Source organism: Chrysochloris asiatica, unplaced genomic scaffold (assembly GCF_000296735.1).
Source record: "Chrysochloris asiatica unplaced genomic scaffold, ChrAsi1.0 scaffold00230, whole genome shotgun sequence".
NCBI classification, from domain to species: domain Eukaryota; kingdom Metazoa; phylum Chordata; class Mammalia; order Afrosoricida; family Chrysochloridae; genus Chrysochloris; species Chrysochloris asiatica.
The window spans coordinates 1,660,071-1,674,777 of NW_006408748.1; the positions used below are offsets into that span (position 1 = coordinate 1,660,071).

The window sequence follows — 14,707 nt, forward strand, 5'->3', positions numbered from 1 at the left end:
TGAATGCTTATCTTTTCACTTTTCATGATGTTAGGAAAATTTTCTTCATGAAGCTCTTCAACTATCTATTCGGTGTACTTATGTGATTGTTCGTGTTCTGGAATGCCAGTAATTCTTATGTTATTCCTCTTCATGTTATCCAATATGAATCTTAGGCCTTCTTCAGATTTTTTTTATCCTTTTTTGTGTTTGCTCTTCTATCATAGTGGTGTTGAGAGATTTATCTTCTAGCTCACTAGTTCTGGCTTCTATTTCTTCAAAAAGGCTGTTTTTTAGCTATAATAAAATAAAATTTTATAACTTATATATCACCTATACTTCTTCTTTTGTGTTCTGTATTTGCAAAGGGATTTTTAAAAAGTAGTTCATGAAGTATGTAGGAGTGTAGCATATAACCTAGAGGCTATACTCATAAAATTCACAAGGAAGCTTTAAGGCAAGATTGTAAATAGATATATATGAAAGAATTCTCATTTAGTTATAAATACATCTTAATGTGTGTATAGGCAGATACCTAAGCCTATATACATAAAACAATAATTTAATGTTGTCTCTGTAGTAAACTGTTAGAAAATAATTATTTCACAGATATTTCTTAAAGGATGAATATTTTATCCCCTTTAAGAAATAATGCTGAACTAGGCATATTCAGCTATTGTTAATCCAGTGTAATCAGTTTTCTACTGATATTCTCAGTGGTCATTAAGGTATGTACACTCCCTTACCAAGAGGCCTGATGCTGCTATGCTTTTTTTTGTTTTGTTTGAAAGCTTTTATCATGAATTGAGTGAGTGACAGTTTACAGGGCAGCTCATCAGTTTTACAGTCAGCAAATCACTGCAATGATTACAACCCCCTCTATGCATCATCAGCTAACAGTATCTACCTCTATTAATTTTTTTTTTATATACACATACCACATTGAAAATATATATTTGTTTAGATGTCCAAAGGGCACATTTTGCACACCAGTCTCCTATAGTCCTCTGCTACTCTGTCTGTCTGTCTCTGCCACCATCTTTGCTGTCGCTGCTTTTCTGGTCAGGATCCCTTGCTCCTCTCATGTTCTTCCCTCTTGATGGTCGTAAGGTCCTCTGTTCTGAAATGCCAGGTTAACTGCTTCCCACTTTTAGTTATACTTCTTTTACATTTACACTTGTGATCATTGCCATTAGTCCTGATAACAGTTACTCACAATTGAATCATAAAATCTTATCCCCATTATCACCAGATGTATCTGGACAAGAGGAAAACTGTTCAGTGGGGATTTTACCTTACACCCTCCCCCTTGTTTTGACATTAAGCACCCTTATGAAAGCCAGCCACTTTGCACCTGTATAATCCCCCGATTTTGATAGCCAAAGTCTAAGTTGCCTGTCTGCTGCTATACTTGTTAAGTGCATGTCAGCTTTCAATAGTTTATTGCCACCCTCTCAGCAAATCTGAATGTTGCATTATCTCTGTCTCTCCAGCCATTCCTACCTCCTGCTCAGCATGCACCTACTGCCACTATTTTGCATTTCCTATTGCTTTCTTAATGAATGCTTCTGGTTTCCTTATTCTGGGAAACAGAAGTCAAGGTATTTATAACTATGTCTAAAATTAAAGAAGGTTACTCTGTAAAAAAAACTTAGTAAGTTTTATTGTATAATCTCCCTGACATTTATCTTGGTTACATAATACCTTACTTTCTTCTGTCTTCTTTTGCTATATTCATAGCAGTTGAATTTGACTGGCAGAATCTCCAGATAAATCGAGTGCTGTTCTACATTCAGTATTTAATTGGCAGGTGACCCTATCCACAATTTGAAGGCTTCCCTTCTCCCATATCCCCCAAATCTGAGAATATTATTGAAAATTAAGACCCCCAAAACATATTTTAAAACTTTAAGAAATAAAATAATAGAATTAATCCCTCCTGTCATAAAGATAAATCAAAATGATATTTAGCAGATACCCAAGAACAAAGAGGAGTCTCAAAATGAAAGATTAACATCAGAGGGGAAAAAAAGTCAATTCTCAGGGAACTTTTCAAATTATAATAAATATTTTGAAAGAATGATAAACAGAAAAATTGATGTTAAATAGAACATTCCCTATTTATAACTATGATGTAATTTTAACTGATTCAGTCTTATTTCACAGAGATATAAAATGAAAATAACATTTCTTATACACCATTGTGTAGTTCAGTCTTTTCACTGTTTTACAATCCTACACTTTCCAGCTTTCACCTGTTTTATCCACCACTCATCTGTCAGTTTTTCATATTTTGCTGGCTTGCACATTGTTGTAATGCTGGAAGCTATGCCACCAGTATTTTAAATACTAAGAGGACAGGTTTCAACAGAGCAGTCAGACTAAGATAGACTAGGAAGTAGGAGAGTCAGACTACTTCTGAATGTTTAGCTGTGGAAACCTTATGAATGAATAGCAGTGGAACTTTGCCAGATGCACTCCCAGAAGATGAAAACATTATTAATAGCAGTGTAACATTGTCAGATAAAGTGTTGGAAGATGAACCCTCTCAGGTTAGAAGGCACTGAAAATTTTGCTGGGGAAGAGCTGCTTCCTAAAGTAGAGTTGATCTTAATGATCTGAATGGAGGAGCGTTTCAGGACCTTCATTTGCTGATGGGGCACAATTCAAAATGAGAAGAAACAAGTGTAAACATCCATTAATAATAAGAACATGGGATGTATGAAGTATAAATCTAGGAAAATTGGAAGCTGCCAAAATGAACAGGAACACATAAAGATCGATATCTTAGGCATTAATAAGCTGTAATGGACTGGTATTAGCTATTTTGAATCAGACAATGAAATGGTTTACTATGCCAGGAGTGACAAATTCAAGAATGACATCTCATTCATCTTCAAAAAGAACATTTCAAGGTCTTTCTTGAAGTGTAATACTGTCTGTGATAATATGTTGTTGTTAAGTGTTTTGAGTTGGTTCCAACTCATAACAACCCTGTGTAGGGTTTTCCAAGGAGCGACTTGTGGGTTTGAACCACCAACCTTGCAGTCCAGTGCTTATCCTACAGTTGCACACCAGAACTCATGCCAAAAAGGAAGAACAGTTAATATCATCATTATTCAAATATACAAACCAATCACTAAAGTCAGTGATGATGAAATTGAAGATACATTGATAATTAGAGGTGAATGGAATGTGAAGGTTGGAAACAAAGAGGTTGGAAAATATGGCCTTGGTGGTAGAAATAATGCTGGAGATCACATGATAGAATTTTGCAAGACTACTGATTTATTCATTGCAAATACATTTTTCATCCTCACCAGATGGAATAAACAGAAATCAAGTTAAGTACTTCTGTGGAAAGAGATGGTGGAAAAGCTCAGTAACATCAGTGAGAAAAGGGCCAGGGACCAACTGTGCAACAGATCATCAGTTGCTCATATGCAAGTTTAGGCTAAAGATGAAGAAATTAAATAAAATCTATGAGAACCAAAGGATGTCCTTGAATGTATCCCACCTGAATTTAAACACCACTTCGAGAACATATTTGATACAATATACACTAATGGCTGAAGACCAGAAAAGTTGTAGAATGACATCAGACACATCATACATAAAGAAAGCACAAAAGGTCATTAAAAAGACAAAGACCAAAATAGATGTCAGAAGAGACTGAAACTTATCCTTGAGCATAGACAAGCTAAAACAACTAGAATAAATATGGTAGTAAAAGAACTGAACAGAAAATGTCAATGGGCAGCTCGAGAAGACAAAGTCAAGTATTATAATGAAATATGCAAAGACCTGAAGTTAGGAAATCAATAGGGAAGAACATACTCAGCATTCCTTATGCCAAAAGAACGGAATAAAAAATTCAAGCCTGGAAATGAATGTTGAAGGATTCTATGGGCAAAACATTAAATGATACAGAAAGCGTGAAAAGAAGAAACAAAAACACAGAGTTACTATACCCAAACTAAATGGTTGATGTTCAGCCATTTCAAGAGGTAGCATATGATCAAGGATTGATGGTACTAAAGGAAGAAGTGCAAAATAAGGCTTCAGGAATACAATTTCAAATCTTTCAACCAACTGATACTTCACTAGATATGCTCACCCTTATCTGCCAAGATATTTGGAAGACAGCTGCCTAGCCAATTGATTATACAAGATCCGTATTTGTGCTCAATTCAAAAAGAGGTGACCCAGCGCAACTGGGAAAATCAAACAATATCATTAATATCACATGCCAGTAAAATTTTACAGACAATAATTAAAAAATGATTGCAGTGACTCCTGTTGATCTGGAGATGAGATAGAGAAGAGAAAGGGCTGGTTGGTCCGAAGTGTAGTGAGACCTGGGGATTCCTGAGCCCATGGGCAAGGACATAGCCACGGAGAGCTAGAACTGAGAGTGAAGCATCCAGCTAATAAGAAGTGAGAGGAGACGCACAAGAACATCCAAACTTGCAGATAATACCCATCTGACCTAGCCTTGATGGTTTGATAATCAGAACTCGACTAGAGAAAGATAAAAAAACAATTTTGATAAAAGAAAGAAGTGTAAATTGCTACAATTTGATGAACTTGACCTGTACTTATGGATATTGTTGTTGTTAAGTGCCATCAAGTCGTTTCCGACCCATAGGACCCTTTATAGGCTTTCCAAGGCTGTAAATCTTTACGGGAGCAGAACACCTCATCTTTCTTCCATGGAGCGGCTGGTAGTTTTGAACTGCTGGCCTTAAGGTTCGCAGCCCAATTCGTAACCACTACGCTACCAGAGCTCCTTACTTATGGATGTAGTAGCTCAAAATACTGAGAGGGAAGGAGTCTTCATATCAAGTATCAATCCTATCCCCTAGGGATAGGCAACTTAGACAGTAGCTACCTAAAATGAGGGGGCGATAAAGGCAAGAAGTGACTGGCTTACAAGTTTTCAAGAGGGAGTTTAAGAGTATGTGAGGGACGATAGAGTCCCCACTGAATAGATTTCATCATTTAGACGGGTCTGGTGAACAGAGATGGGGATAAGATTCTTATAATTCAATAGTGAGTAATTGTTATCATGACTAATTGTGACGGTCACAACTGTAAAGGTAGAAGTTTTGTAACAAAATGGGGAGAGTAGTTAATCTTACAGTCCACGAACAGAGGACCCTAGGACCATCAAGGAAGAAGAGCATAAGTGGAATGTGGGATCTTATCCGAAGAAGCAGCGACACCAGAGATGGAGGCAAAGATGGGGACATGAAGAGAGGAACATCTGAGGACTCTAGACTCATGGAAAGAGAGGGACTGAGTGCTGGCGTCCAGGAGGCAGGCTTGCAGAATGTGCCCTTTGGTTGTTTAAATAATTATATATTCCTGAGTATTTTTGTGTACATGTCTCCCACCACCCCACCCCCCAAAGAAAAAAACAAACCCAGAAAACAGAGGGAATGGAAGCAAATACTGTTGAATGACACAGAGGAAATTGTAATCATTGCAATGAAACAATGGTGTAAGGCTGATGTTCACCCATGTAAACTATCACTCAGTTCACAATTAAAAAAAAAGAAAAGAGAGAAACACCAGTGAGGTCCTAGCAAAGTACCTGGAAAGCTTCATCAATGAGGACAACTACATTAACACAAACAAAGGTGCACATCCACATACAATCATAAAGAATGAGACCAGTCTTGTGCCGACTGCCTTACGTACACAGGTGTCTTTGTTATCTTATGCTGCTATTACAGAAATTCCCCAAGTGGGTGGCTTAAACAACCCGAAATTTATTCCCTCACAGTTTAGAGGGCGAAGTCCAAATTCAGAGTGCTGGCTCTTAGGGGAGACTGTCTCTCTGTTAGCTGTGAGGACAGGTTCTTATCTCCTTTCAACATCTGTTGGCCCAGCATTCCTTGGAGATCTCTATACATCTTGGCATCAGTCTTCCCCTGGATCTAGGAGCTTCATGATGCAAGGACACCAGGTCTAAAGTAAGCACTTGACTCCTGGCTTGTCTGTTTTGGTGGTAATGTTGTTGTTGTTAGGTGCCATCTAGTCGGTACTGACTCATAGTGACCTTCTGCACAGCAGAACGAAACACTGCCCGATCCTGGGACAACCTCACTACTGTTGCCACGCTTGAGTCCATCAGTGCTGCCACTTGACCAATCCATCTCGTTGGAGGTCTTCCTCTTTTTCTCTGACCCTCCACTTTACCAAACATGATATCCTTCTCCAGCGACTGGTCCCTCCTGACAATATGTCCGAAGTATGAGAGACAAAGTTTGGTCATCTTGGCCTCCAAGGAGCACTCTGGCTGCACTTCTTCCAACACAGATCTGTTGGTTCTTTTAGGAGCCCATGGCACTTTCAATATTCTCCTCTAACACCATAACTCAAAGGCATCAATTCTTCTGTGGTCTTCCTTATTTCTTCTGTGGTCTTCCTTATATTATTTTGTGGTCTTCTGTCCAGCTTTCACATGCATATGAGGTTATTTAAAATACCATGGCTTGGGTCAGGCACACCTTAGTCCTCAAGCTGAAATCTTTGCTCTTCAACACATTTTAAAAAGGTCTTGTGCAACAGATTTGCCTAATGCAATATGTCGTTTGATTTCTTGACTGCTGCTTCTGTGACTGTTGATAGTTGATCCAAGAAGAATGAAGTCCTTGGCAACCTCAATCTTTTCTCTGTTGATAAGAATGTTGTTTATTGGTCCAGTGGTGAGGATTTTTGTTTTCTTGACATTGAGATGCAATCCATACTGAAGGCTGTGCTCTTTGATCTTCATCAGTAAATATTTTAAGTCCTCTTCACTGTCAGCAAGCAAGGTTGTATCATTTGCATATCGCAGGTTGTTAATGAGTTTTCCTCTAATCCTGATGCCATGTTTTTCTTCATATAACCCAACTTCTCCAATTATTTGCTCAGCATACAGGTTGAATAAGTATGGTGAAAGAATACGACCTTGTCGCACACCTTTCTTAATTTTAAACCACCCAGTGTTCCCATGTTCTGTTCAAACAGCTGCCTCTTGGTCCGTGTTCAGGTTCTTATGAGCACAATTAAGTGTTCAGGAATACTCATACTTTGCAATGTTGTCCATAGCTTGTCATGATCCACACAATCAAAAGCCTTTGCATAGTCAAAAAAGCACAGGTAAACATCTTTCTGATATTCTCTGTTTTCAGCCAAGATTCATTAGACATCAGCGATGATATCCTTCATTCCACAGCAGTAAGCAAATCTGCAAGAGACCTCTTTAATGTGTTCAAGAGCAAAGGTGTCAGTTTAAGGACTAAGATGCACCTGACTCAAGCCATGGTATTTTCATTTGCCTCATATGCATTTGAAAGTTGGACAATGAATAAGACTATAGAAGAATCTATGCAGTTGAATTATGGTGTGGGAAAGAATATTAAAAGTACCATGGACTGCCAGAAGAACCCACCCATAGGTGCCTCAGAATATAGGCCTTGTGACGTGCCTCTAAAAGGCCTTGTGACCCCTATGGAATGGTTCTACTCTGTACATGTGGGGACACCATGAGTTGGGATCAACTTATTGGTAACTATCAGCATCATCAATTAGCTGATAGAACATGCAGATGAAGTGAGACACAGAAAAGGCCCAGTGATGTCAAGTAGACACATGGTTTCACATGATATATGTAACTCAAAAACTCTTAGTTTAATTTTTCAAACAAGCTAATGATCTCACTATTTAACTATAGCACAAAAGATTAATATTACACATATGATGTGGTGGTAAGTGCCATTGGAAAGAGTATAGCCAGAATGCTCCTTTAGAAATCCAGATGGCAAGACTTTGTCTCTCATCCTTTAGATATATTAGCAGAAGAGAGAAGGATATCAAGCTTGCTAAAGTGTAGGGTCAGTGAAAATCTCTCAAGGAGGTAGATTTACACAGTGGTAGCAACAATGGGCTCAATGTAATCATTGTGAGACTAGCACAAGACCTGGCAGTGTCTAGTTCTTTTGTACGTAGGAACCCTATGAATTGGAACTGACTCAATGGCACCTAATAACAAACAACAACCTGTTTATTCTCAATGTATCTATCCATAGCTTTATTTCTTATCAATACTTTCTCTTTTATTTCTGTAAATAAAAAATAACCTTCCAAAATTTGATTGTACAAATGATCTCAGTTCCAGATGTGGTTCACTTGTAGAGGTGCTTGATGAATTTGTTTTAATAAAGGGCCAGTTCTTTATAGGGTTAAAGAAAATCTGAGAACTTAGTGTGTGTCATATTTACTGTAGCATATTAAAATGGTACTTAAAGTAGAACTTTTTCCATCTGTTCAACAACAACAAAAAGTTGAAGTTAGTAGTATCCAAGGGATGAATGATGGTGGTGGTGGTTATGTGCCATGGCGTCGGTTCTGACTCATAGCGACCCTGTACAGGGTTTCTCATGCTGTAAATCTTTACGGGAGCAGAAAGCCTCATCTTTTTCCTGTGGAACAGCTGGTAGTTTCAAACTGCTGACCTTAAGGTTTACAGCCCGATTTGTAACTACTACGCTACCAGAGCTTCTTCAGGGATGAATAGTGAGTTGTATTTCTCACTGTAAAAAAATTAGAATTATTGGGAAGAGATATTTCTCTTCAACAGATGGTGCTGGCAGAATTGGACAGCAATATGCAAAAGATTGAAACAACTTTACCTCACACCTTATACAAAAACCAACTCAGCATGGATTAAAGACCTAAATGTGCATCCCAGAAATATAAAGGCCATCAATGGAAAAAAAAAAAAAAAAAAAGGACAATTTGAGGGCTCTGTATTATACAGGGCACATACAGACTACCAAACATTGTGAAAACTGCACAAACAAAAGACAAAAATAGATGATTGGAACATACTAAAAATTTAAAACTTATGTGCATCAAAAGACTTCATCAAAATAGTGAAAAGGGAGCCCACCGAATGGGAAAACATCTTGTCCAACAATGCATCAGACAAGGGACTCATTTCTAAAATATATAGGAAACTACAACACCTCTACAAGAAAAAGACAAATAACCCAATTAAAAAATGGGCACTGGACATGAACAGACACTTCACCAAGGAAGAGATCCGGGCAGCCAACAAACATGAAGAAATGTTCATGATCACTAGCCATTGTTGTTGTTATGTGCCATCGAGTCGATTCCAACCCATAGCGACCCTGTATCAGGTTTCCAAGGAGCAGCTGGTGAGCTTGAATCACCAACCTTGCAGTTCAAATGACTTTGCAGTCTGAAGCATTAGTTCACAGCCATTAGAGAACTGCATATGAAGAAAACAATGAGATATCATCTCACACCAGCAATAACAAGTTCAAGAAAGTAGAGGACAATAAATGCTGGCAAAGATGTGGAGACACTGGGAACCTCCTACATTACTGGTGGGATTGCAAAATGGTCCAACCACTATGGAAAACAGTATGGCGCTTCCTCAGAATGTTGGAAATAGAAATACCTTACGATCCAGCAAGTCCTCTACTTGGTATTTACCCACAAGAAATACTAACCATAACATGAGTAGATATATGCATACCAATGTACATAGTAGCACTATTCACAATAGCAAAAAGATGGAGACAACCTAAGTGCCCATCAATGGAAGAATGGACTTTGGTTCATCCACACAATGGAATATTATGCTACCTTAAAGAATAACAAGGAAGCTGCAAGCCACTGTATAACATGGATAAACCTTGAGGACATTATGCTGAGTGAAATTAGTCACAAAAGGAGAAATATTGCATAGGACCATTATTGTAAAATTAAGAAAAAGAACCCACCCTAAAAGAGTGAGAAAAAAAATTCTTTGCTGGTTACCGGGATGTATGGGGTGGGGTGCGGAGATGGAGGGGAAGGTGGAGCACAAGGTAGGGAATAGACACAGGATAGCTTGGGTGCTGGGGGGAGCACAATACATAAGAAGCGGGAGGGGAATGGAAGAACAAGGCAGATGGGAGAACAATTCAGCAGGTTTGCATGGGCTAAATGGAACAGAGGAAGTAATGTATGCTCAACCTTTTAAAAAAATTTAAAAAATTAAAAGTTTAGAATTATATAAAATAGATTTACTGCTGTTGTACACAGAAATCACAAATATGTGAATATTTAAGATTCTTTTCTCTGCTTTTGAAAAATGTGTAATGATGTTTTGCTCTCTTTTTAAAAAAGTAACTGTGTTGGTATGGATTGGGACAAAGATGGAGATACCCTAGCAGTGATTGCTGAGAAATCTAGTTGTATTTATCTATGGGATGCCAACACAAATAAAACCAGCCAGCTAGACAGTGGCATGAGGTAAGGATACCTTTTTAAAGTTTTAAAAATCATTGCTTATAAACATAATTACTTTTTGTGCTAACATTTATGCTAACAACTTGCTACTTTCAAAGGTACATTGGTAGCAGCAGATATATTTACAACTATAAAAAGAAAACATCAAGACTCCCTGCTGAGGTTGCTTATGTATAACCAAGCACTTCATGGAATTTGATTTATTCATTTGGAGATTTAGGACCATGGATTCATTGGACTCCAAGTAGCTGACCTAACTTTGTATTTAATGTTTTTATTCTACTTCCTAGTTTGTTGCATAGCACCTGGGGTCTTAAAAAGGCACAAGTGGCTATCCAAGGCACAACCAACCATTGGTCTCTATTAACCTGAAACAAAAGAGAAAGGAGAGTCAGGAATAGGAGGAGGGTATGGAATGTGTAGTCAGTTGCTTTATGAACAGCTGTCTCCTTTGCCATGAGACCAAAAGAACTGGATGGTACCCGGCTACCATTGCTGAACTATTCGATCAAAGATTCCATACAGGAATCCTGATCAAAAGGAGGAAAATGCAGAATAGAATTTCAAATTCTCATGGGCTTTAGACTTTCTGGAGCCATGAAGGATGGGTGAACCCCTGAGATTATTACCCCAAGATCATCTGAAAACCTTAAACCAAAAATATTCCCTGAAGTCTTCTTAAAACAATAGTTTCACTTAACTAGCAAAGCAGGTCTACTGAGCATTACATCCTTTTAAAAACTATCTGTGTGGATCAAATTGACAAGAGCAGCTTGAAAGATAGGAACTTGAGGCGACAGTGAGTTATGTTCATGTGAGAGGACTAACTCAAAACAGGAGGACGAGAATGGTTGTACAGCATGAAAAATGTCACTAAATTGTTCACATAAAAATGGTTAAATTGTTGTGTATATTAACAAGAACAAAATTTGAAGGAAAAAGAGATACTTGGTAAGTTATTATATAAAAGAAATGTTTTTTAGTTGTTCTATACAATTGTTTTACTAAACTACCTTATTAGAATAAATTTATTACAATTGTGAAATATAAGTCATTTCTAAAATTTTTTAAAAGTTCCTTTCAAAGGTGCAACTAGATTGTCCAAAGGGGAAGCAAAATATATATGTAGGAAATGAAGAGATAGGATAGCTGAGACATGGCTGGATCTAAGGGCTCTTGGTCAGTTAGAGTCATCATGGTAGAGATATGAGAGGTACCTTGTCATGGTTGCCATGCCTGTTTAAACAGATAAACAATGTCTACCATTTGTACTTATTCAAAACAACCTGGTATATTAATTCTCTGCTGCTTACCAGAATTAAGGTTTAATTAAACAGTTTCATATATTCACCTTTAATTACAACTCGCTTTTTAATATACTTTATATATTAATTTTTCTTTTCAAATATCATCATGGCTTTAGGGCCTTTAACAAACTCAACTTATGTTAATTAAATATATTATTTTCAATGCTCAACTTCTCCTTTAACTTAGCCAGAAGAAGCCCCTTAAGGAAATTGTTTTGTCCTTTTACCACTGACCTCAATGTTCTTGACTGCAGCCCTGTTGCCTGAAGACAGTAGCACCGGCTACCAGTGTTCTCCTAGTATAGCTGCATCGTAGTCGCCCGGAAAGCGTATATTCAAACAATGGCTGGGGCTCCCCTTCAGAGTTTCTGATTCACTGGGTCTGGGTGGACTTAAGAATTGGCATTCCTAACGAGTCCCAGGTGATGCTTATGCTGTTGGTCCTGGCATCACATTTTGAGATCCCAGGTTTTTGAGCCATTGTAATTTCTTTTTCCAACATGTGGACTGAGCTACATACCAGGGAGTCTTGTTTCCCTTTGGTAGGGAACCATAACTCAAACTGACTCCTAGAATGCACATAGGACTTGATGGTGACAGAAGAGCCTTCTACCTGCTTTTGGACTACGTTTAACAGTGATAGGGTTGGAAGAGACAGGTCTTTTCTAAAGTCATGGATTCCTAATTATATTTCCCATATAATATCTCATGTATTGGACCCTACACTTTTTAGAGCATGAGATTACATTATCCATTGAAATTTTAACCAAATTTTGAGCTGCAATTACTATTATGTTGCTGTTGTTAAATGCCCCTGATTTATAGTGACCCTAAACACAACCAAACAAAACACTGTTCTGTCCTACACCATCCTCATAATTGTGATATTATTTGTTGTTGTTATGTGCCATGGAGTCGTTTCCGACTCATAGCGACCCTGCATAGGGTTTCCGAGGCTGTAAATCTTTACGGGAGCAGAAAGCCTCATCTTTCTCCCGCGGAACAGCTGGTAGTTTCGAACTGCTGACCTTGCGGCTCACAGCCCGATTCGTAACCACTACGCTACCAGAGCTCCATTGTGCTATTATTAGTGTACAACTAACTAGCTACATACCAAGAGGCATCCTGAGTGGTAGAGATGGTAAACACACTTGGCTGCCAACTGAAAGGTTGAAGGTTTGAGTCCACCAGAGGTGCCTTCTGAGAAAGCAGCCACCGAAAAGCCTGTGGAGCACATACCTGGAGATGCCACGAGTTGGAATGGACTCGAGGGCAGCTGGGATTTTTTTTTTTTATATCAAGGGTAATCTCATGAAATCTGACATTCTATTCTAACTAAATTAAAGTTTTATACTCATTAAATATTTGTCTTGTAAATCTGACCTTCCACTGCCTTCAGGTTGATTTCCACTCAGCAGCCCTTTATAGGATTGCAGAGTCTGTAAATCTTTACTGGAGCAGAAAGCCTATCTTTCTCCTATGGAGCGGCTGGTGGGTTTGAACTGCTGACCTTGTGGTTACCAGTCTACTGCATATCCTACAGCTCCACCCGGACTCCTTTAAGAGCATTACGTAGCTTCTCCAAAATGTCTTTAGCTCATAGTCTTTGTCCTAAAGCATAAAGTTGTAATTTTGTTTGGTTTCTAAGTAGATGTTCAAATTATCCATCAAGTACGTTTTAAAAGGACTATTTAGAAGTTATGATTATTATCTAGTAATTTACATCTTACTCTTACAGGGATCAAATGTCTTTCCTTCTTTGGTCAAAAGTCGGAAGTTTCTTGGCTGTTGGAACTGTTAAAGGAAATTTGCTTATTTATAATCGTCAGACATCTCGAAAGATTCCTGTCCTTGGTAGGTTATAGCTGGAAACATTGCTAATGATGCTTTACGCAAAAGTGGTTTTTACTGCCTCAAAATTCCCTGATTTGCAAGGCAAATTTTGTGCTACAGAGCCTCCTGGCCCAGTGTTACATCTGGCTAAATTTCCCTGGTACCTAGAGTAGGTGACTCTAAGGTTAGTTTATGCCTTTTGATGCCAGTACACTAATGGCGTTGCTTCTATCCGTTCATTTCTCACCCAGATGGTACTTCTGGCCACAGAATAGTTCTTGTGAATAACAGCACATTAGTAGGTGGGTTAAAGCCTGTAGGGACTGCTTGGATAGGGTACAGCTGGTTGCCTAAATCTAACCCTCATGCTCTTCAAACACCAAATTCATCAAGGTGTGGAATAGGAGTTATATCCCCCTCAGGGTATGCATGGAGGCTGGCTGGGTTCTGTTCCTCCTTTGACTGTCTTGGTTCAGTCTGTTTGATTTCCCCAACCTCTGGTCATTTGCCATCTACCCATTAAATACACAAGAAGAAACAGTAGTGATTCTTTTGGTTATTGTAATAATCCTGCTGGTGAATGGTGGAGCTAGTGGATTTAATTACATTCAGGAGATCAAAAATAACATAACTTACTGCTTACCAGGGGATTAACTCTTGTGATAATGGCACCTGAGAGTGTTTGAGAATTGCCTTTCCACTAAGGAACGTGTATTTGTTTCAAATCAATGTCACATATATATGTCCTGGTGTGGCACTGTGTGTTAATGTGCTAGACTACAAAGTTGGTTTGAACTGCAAGGTTGCTGGTTCAAGCTCACCAGCTGCTCCTTGGAAACCCTGTACAGGGTCGCTATGGGTCAGAACCGTCTCAACGACACTTACCCATTGCACCACATGTTTAGTATTAATCTTTTGTGCTATAGTTAAGTAATAAGATCATTAGCATGTTTGAAAATTTTAAGAATTTTTGAGTTACAAAAATCACCTTTTCGCCATGAGAAATAATGGGTCTACTTGACATCACTGGGCCTTTTCTGTGTCTCACTTCATCTGCATGTTCTATCAGCTAATTGATGATGTTGATAGTTGCCATTGAGTTGATCCAACTCCTCGTGTCCCCACATGTACAGAGTAGAACCATTCCATAGGGGTCACAAGGCCTTTTAGAGGCACGTCACAAGGCCTATATTCTGAGGCACCTATGGGTGGGTTTGAACCAACAGCTTTTTGTTTTTTAATGTTTTATTGTGAATTATATGATAGTTTACATG

The 14,707-nt window shown here is 38.4% G+C and overlaps 1 protein-coding gene across 2 annotated transcripts in view; it reads left to right on the forward strand.

Moving 5' to 3' along the window:
* The window catches only part of WDR19 (WD repeat domain 19), a 120,256-nt gene that overhangs the window by 9,713 nt on the left and 95,836 nt on the right, over window positions 1-14,707 (forward strand). The window contains exons 4-5 of one of the 2 annotated variants that reach the window (XM_006873212.1): window positions 10,171-10,296; window positions 13,339-13,454. In XM_006873212.1, the coding sequence (XP_006873274.1) occupies window positions 10,171-10,296; window positions 13,339-13,454 (242 nt within the window). The remainder of the gene's footprint in view (window positions 1-10,170; window positions 10,297-13,338; window positions 13,455-14,707) is intronic. The other variant, XM_006873213.1, reaches the window with a different exon arrangement.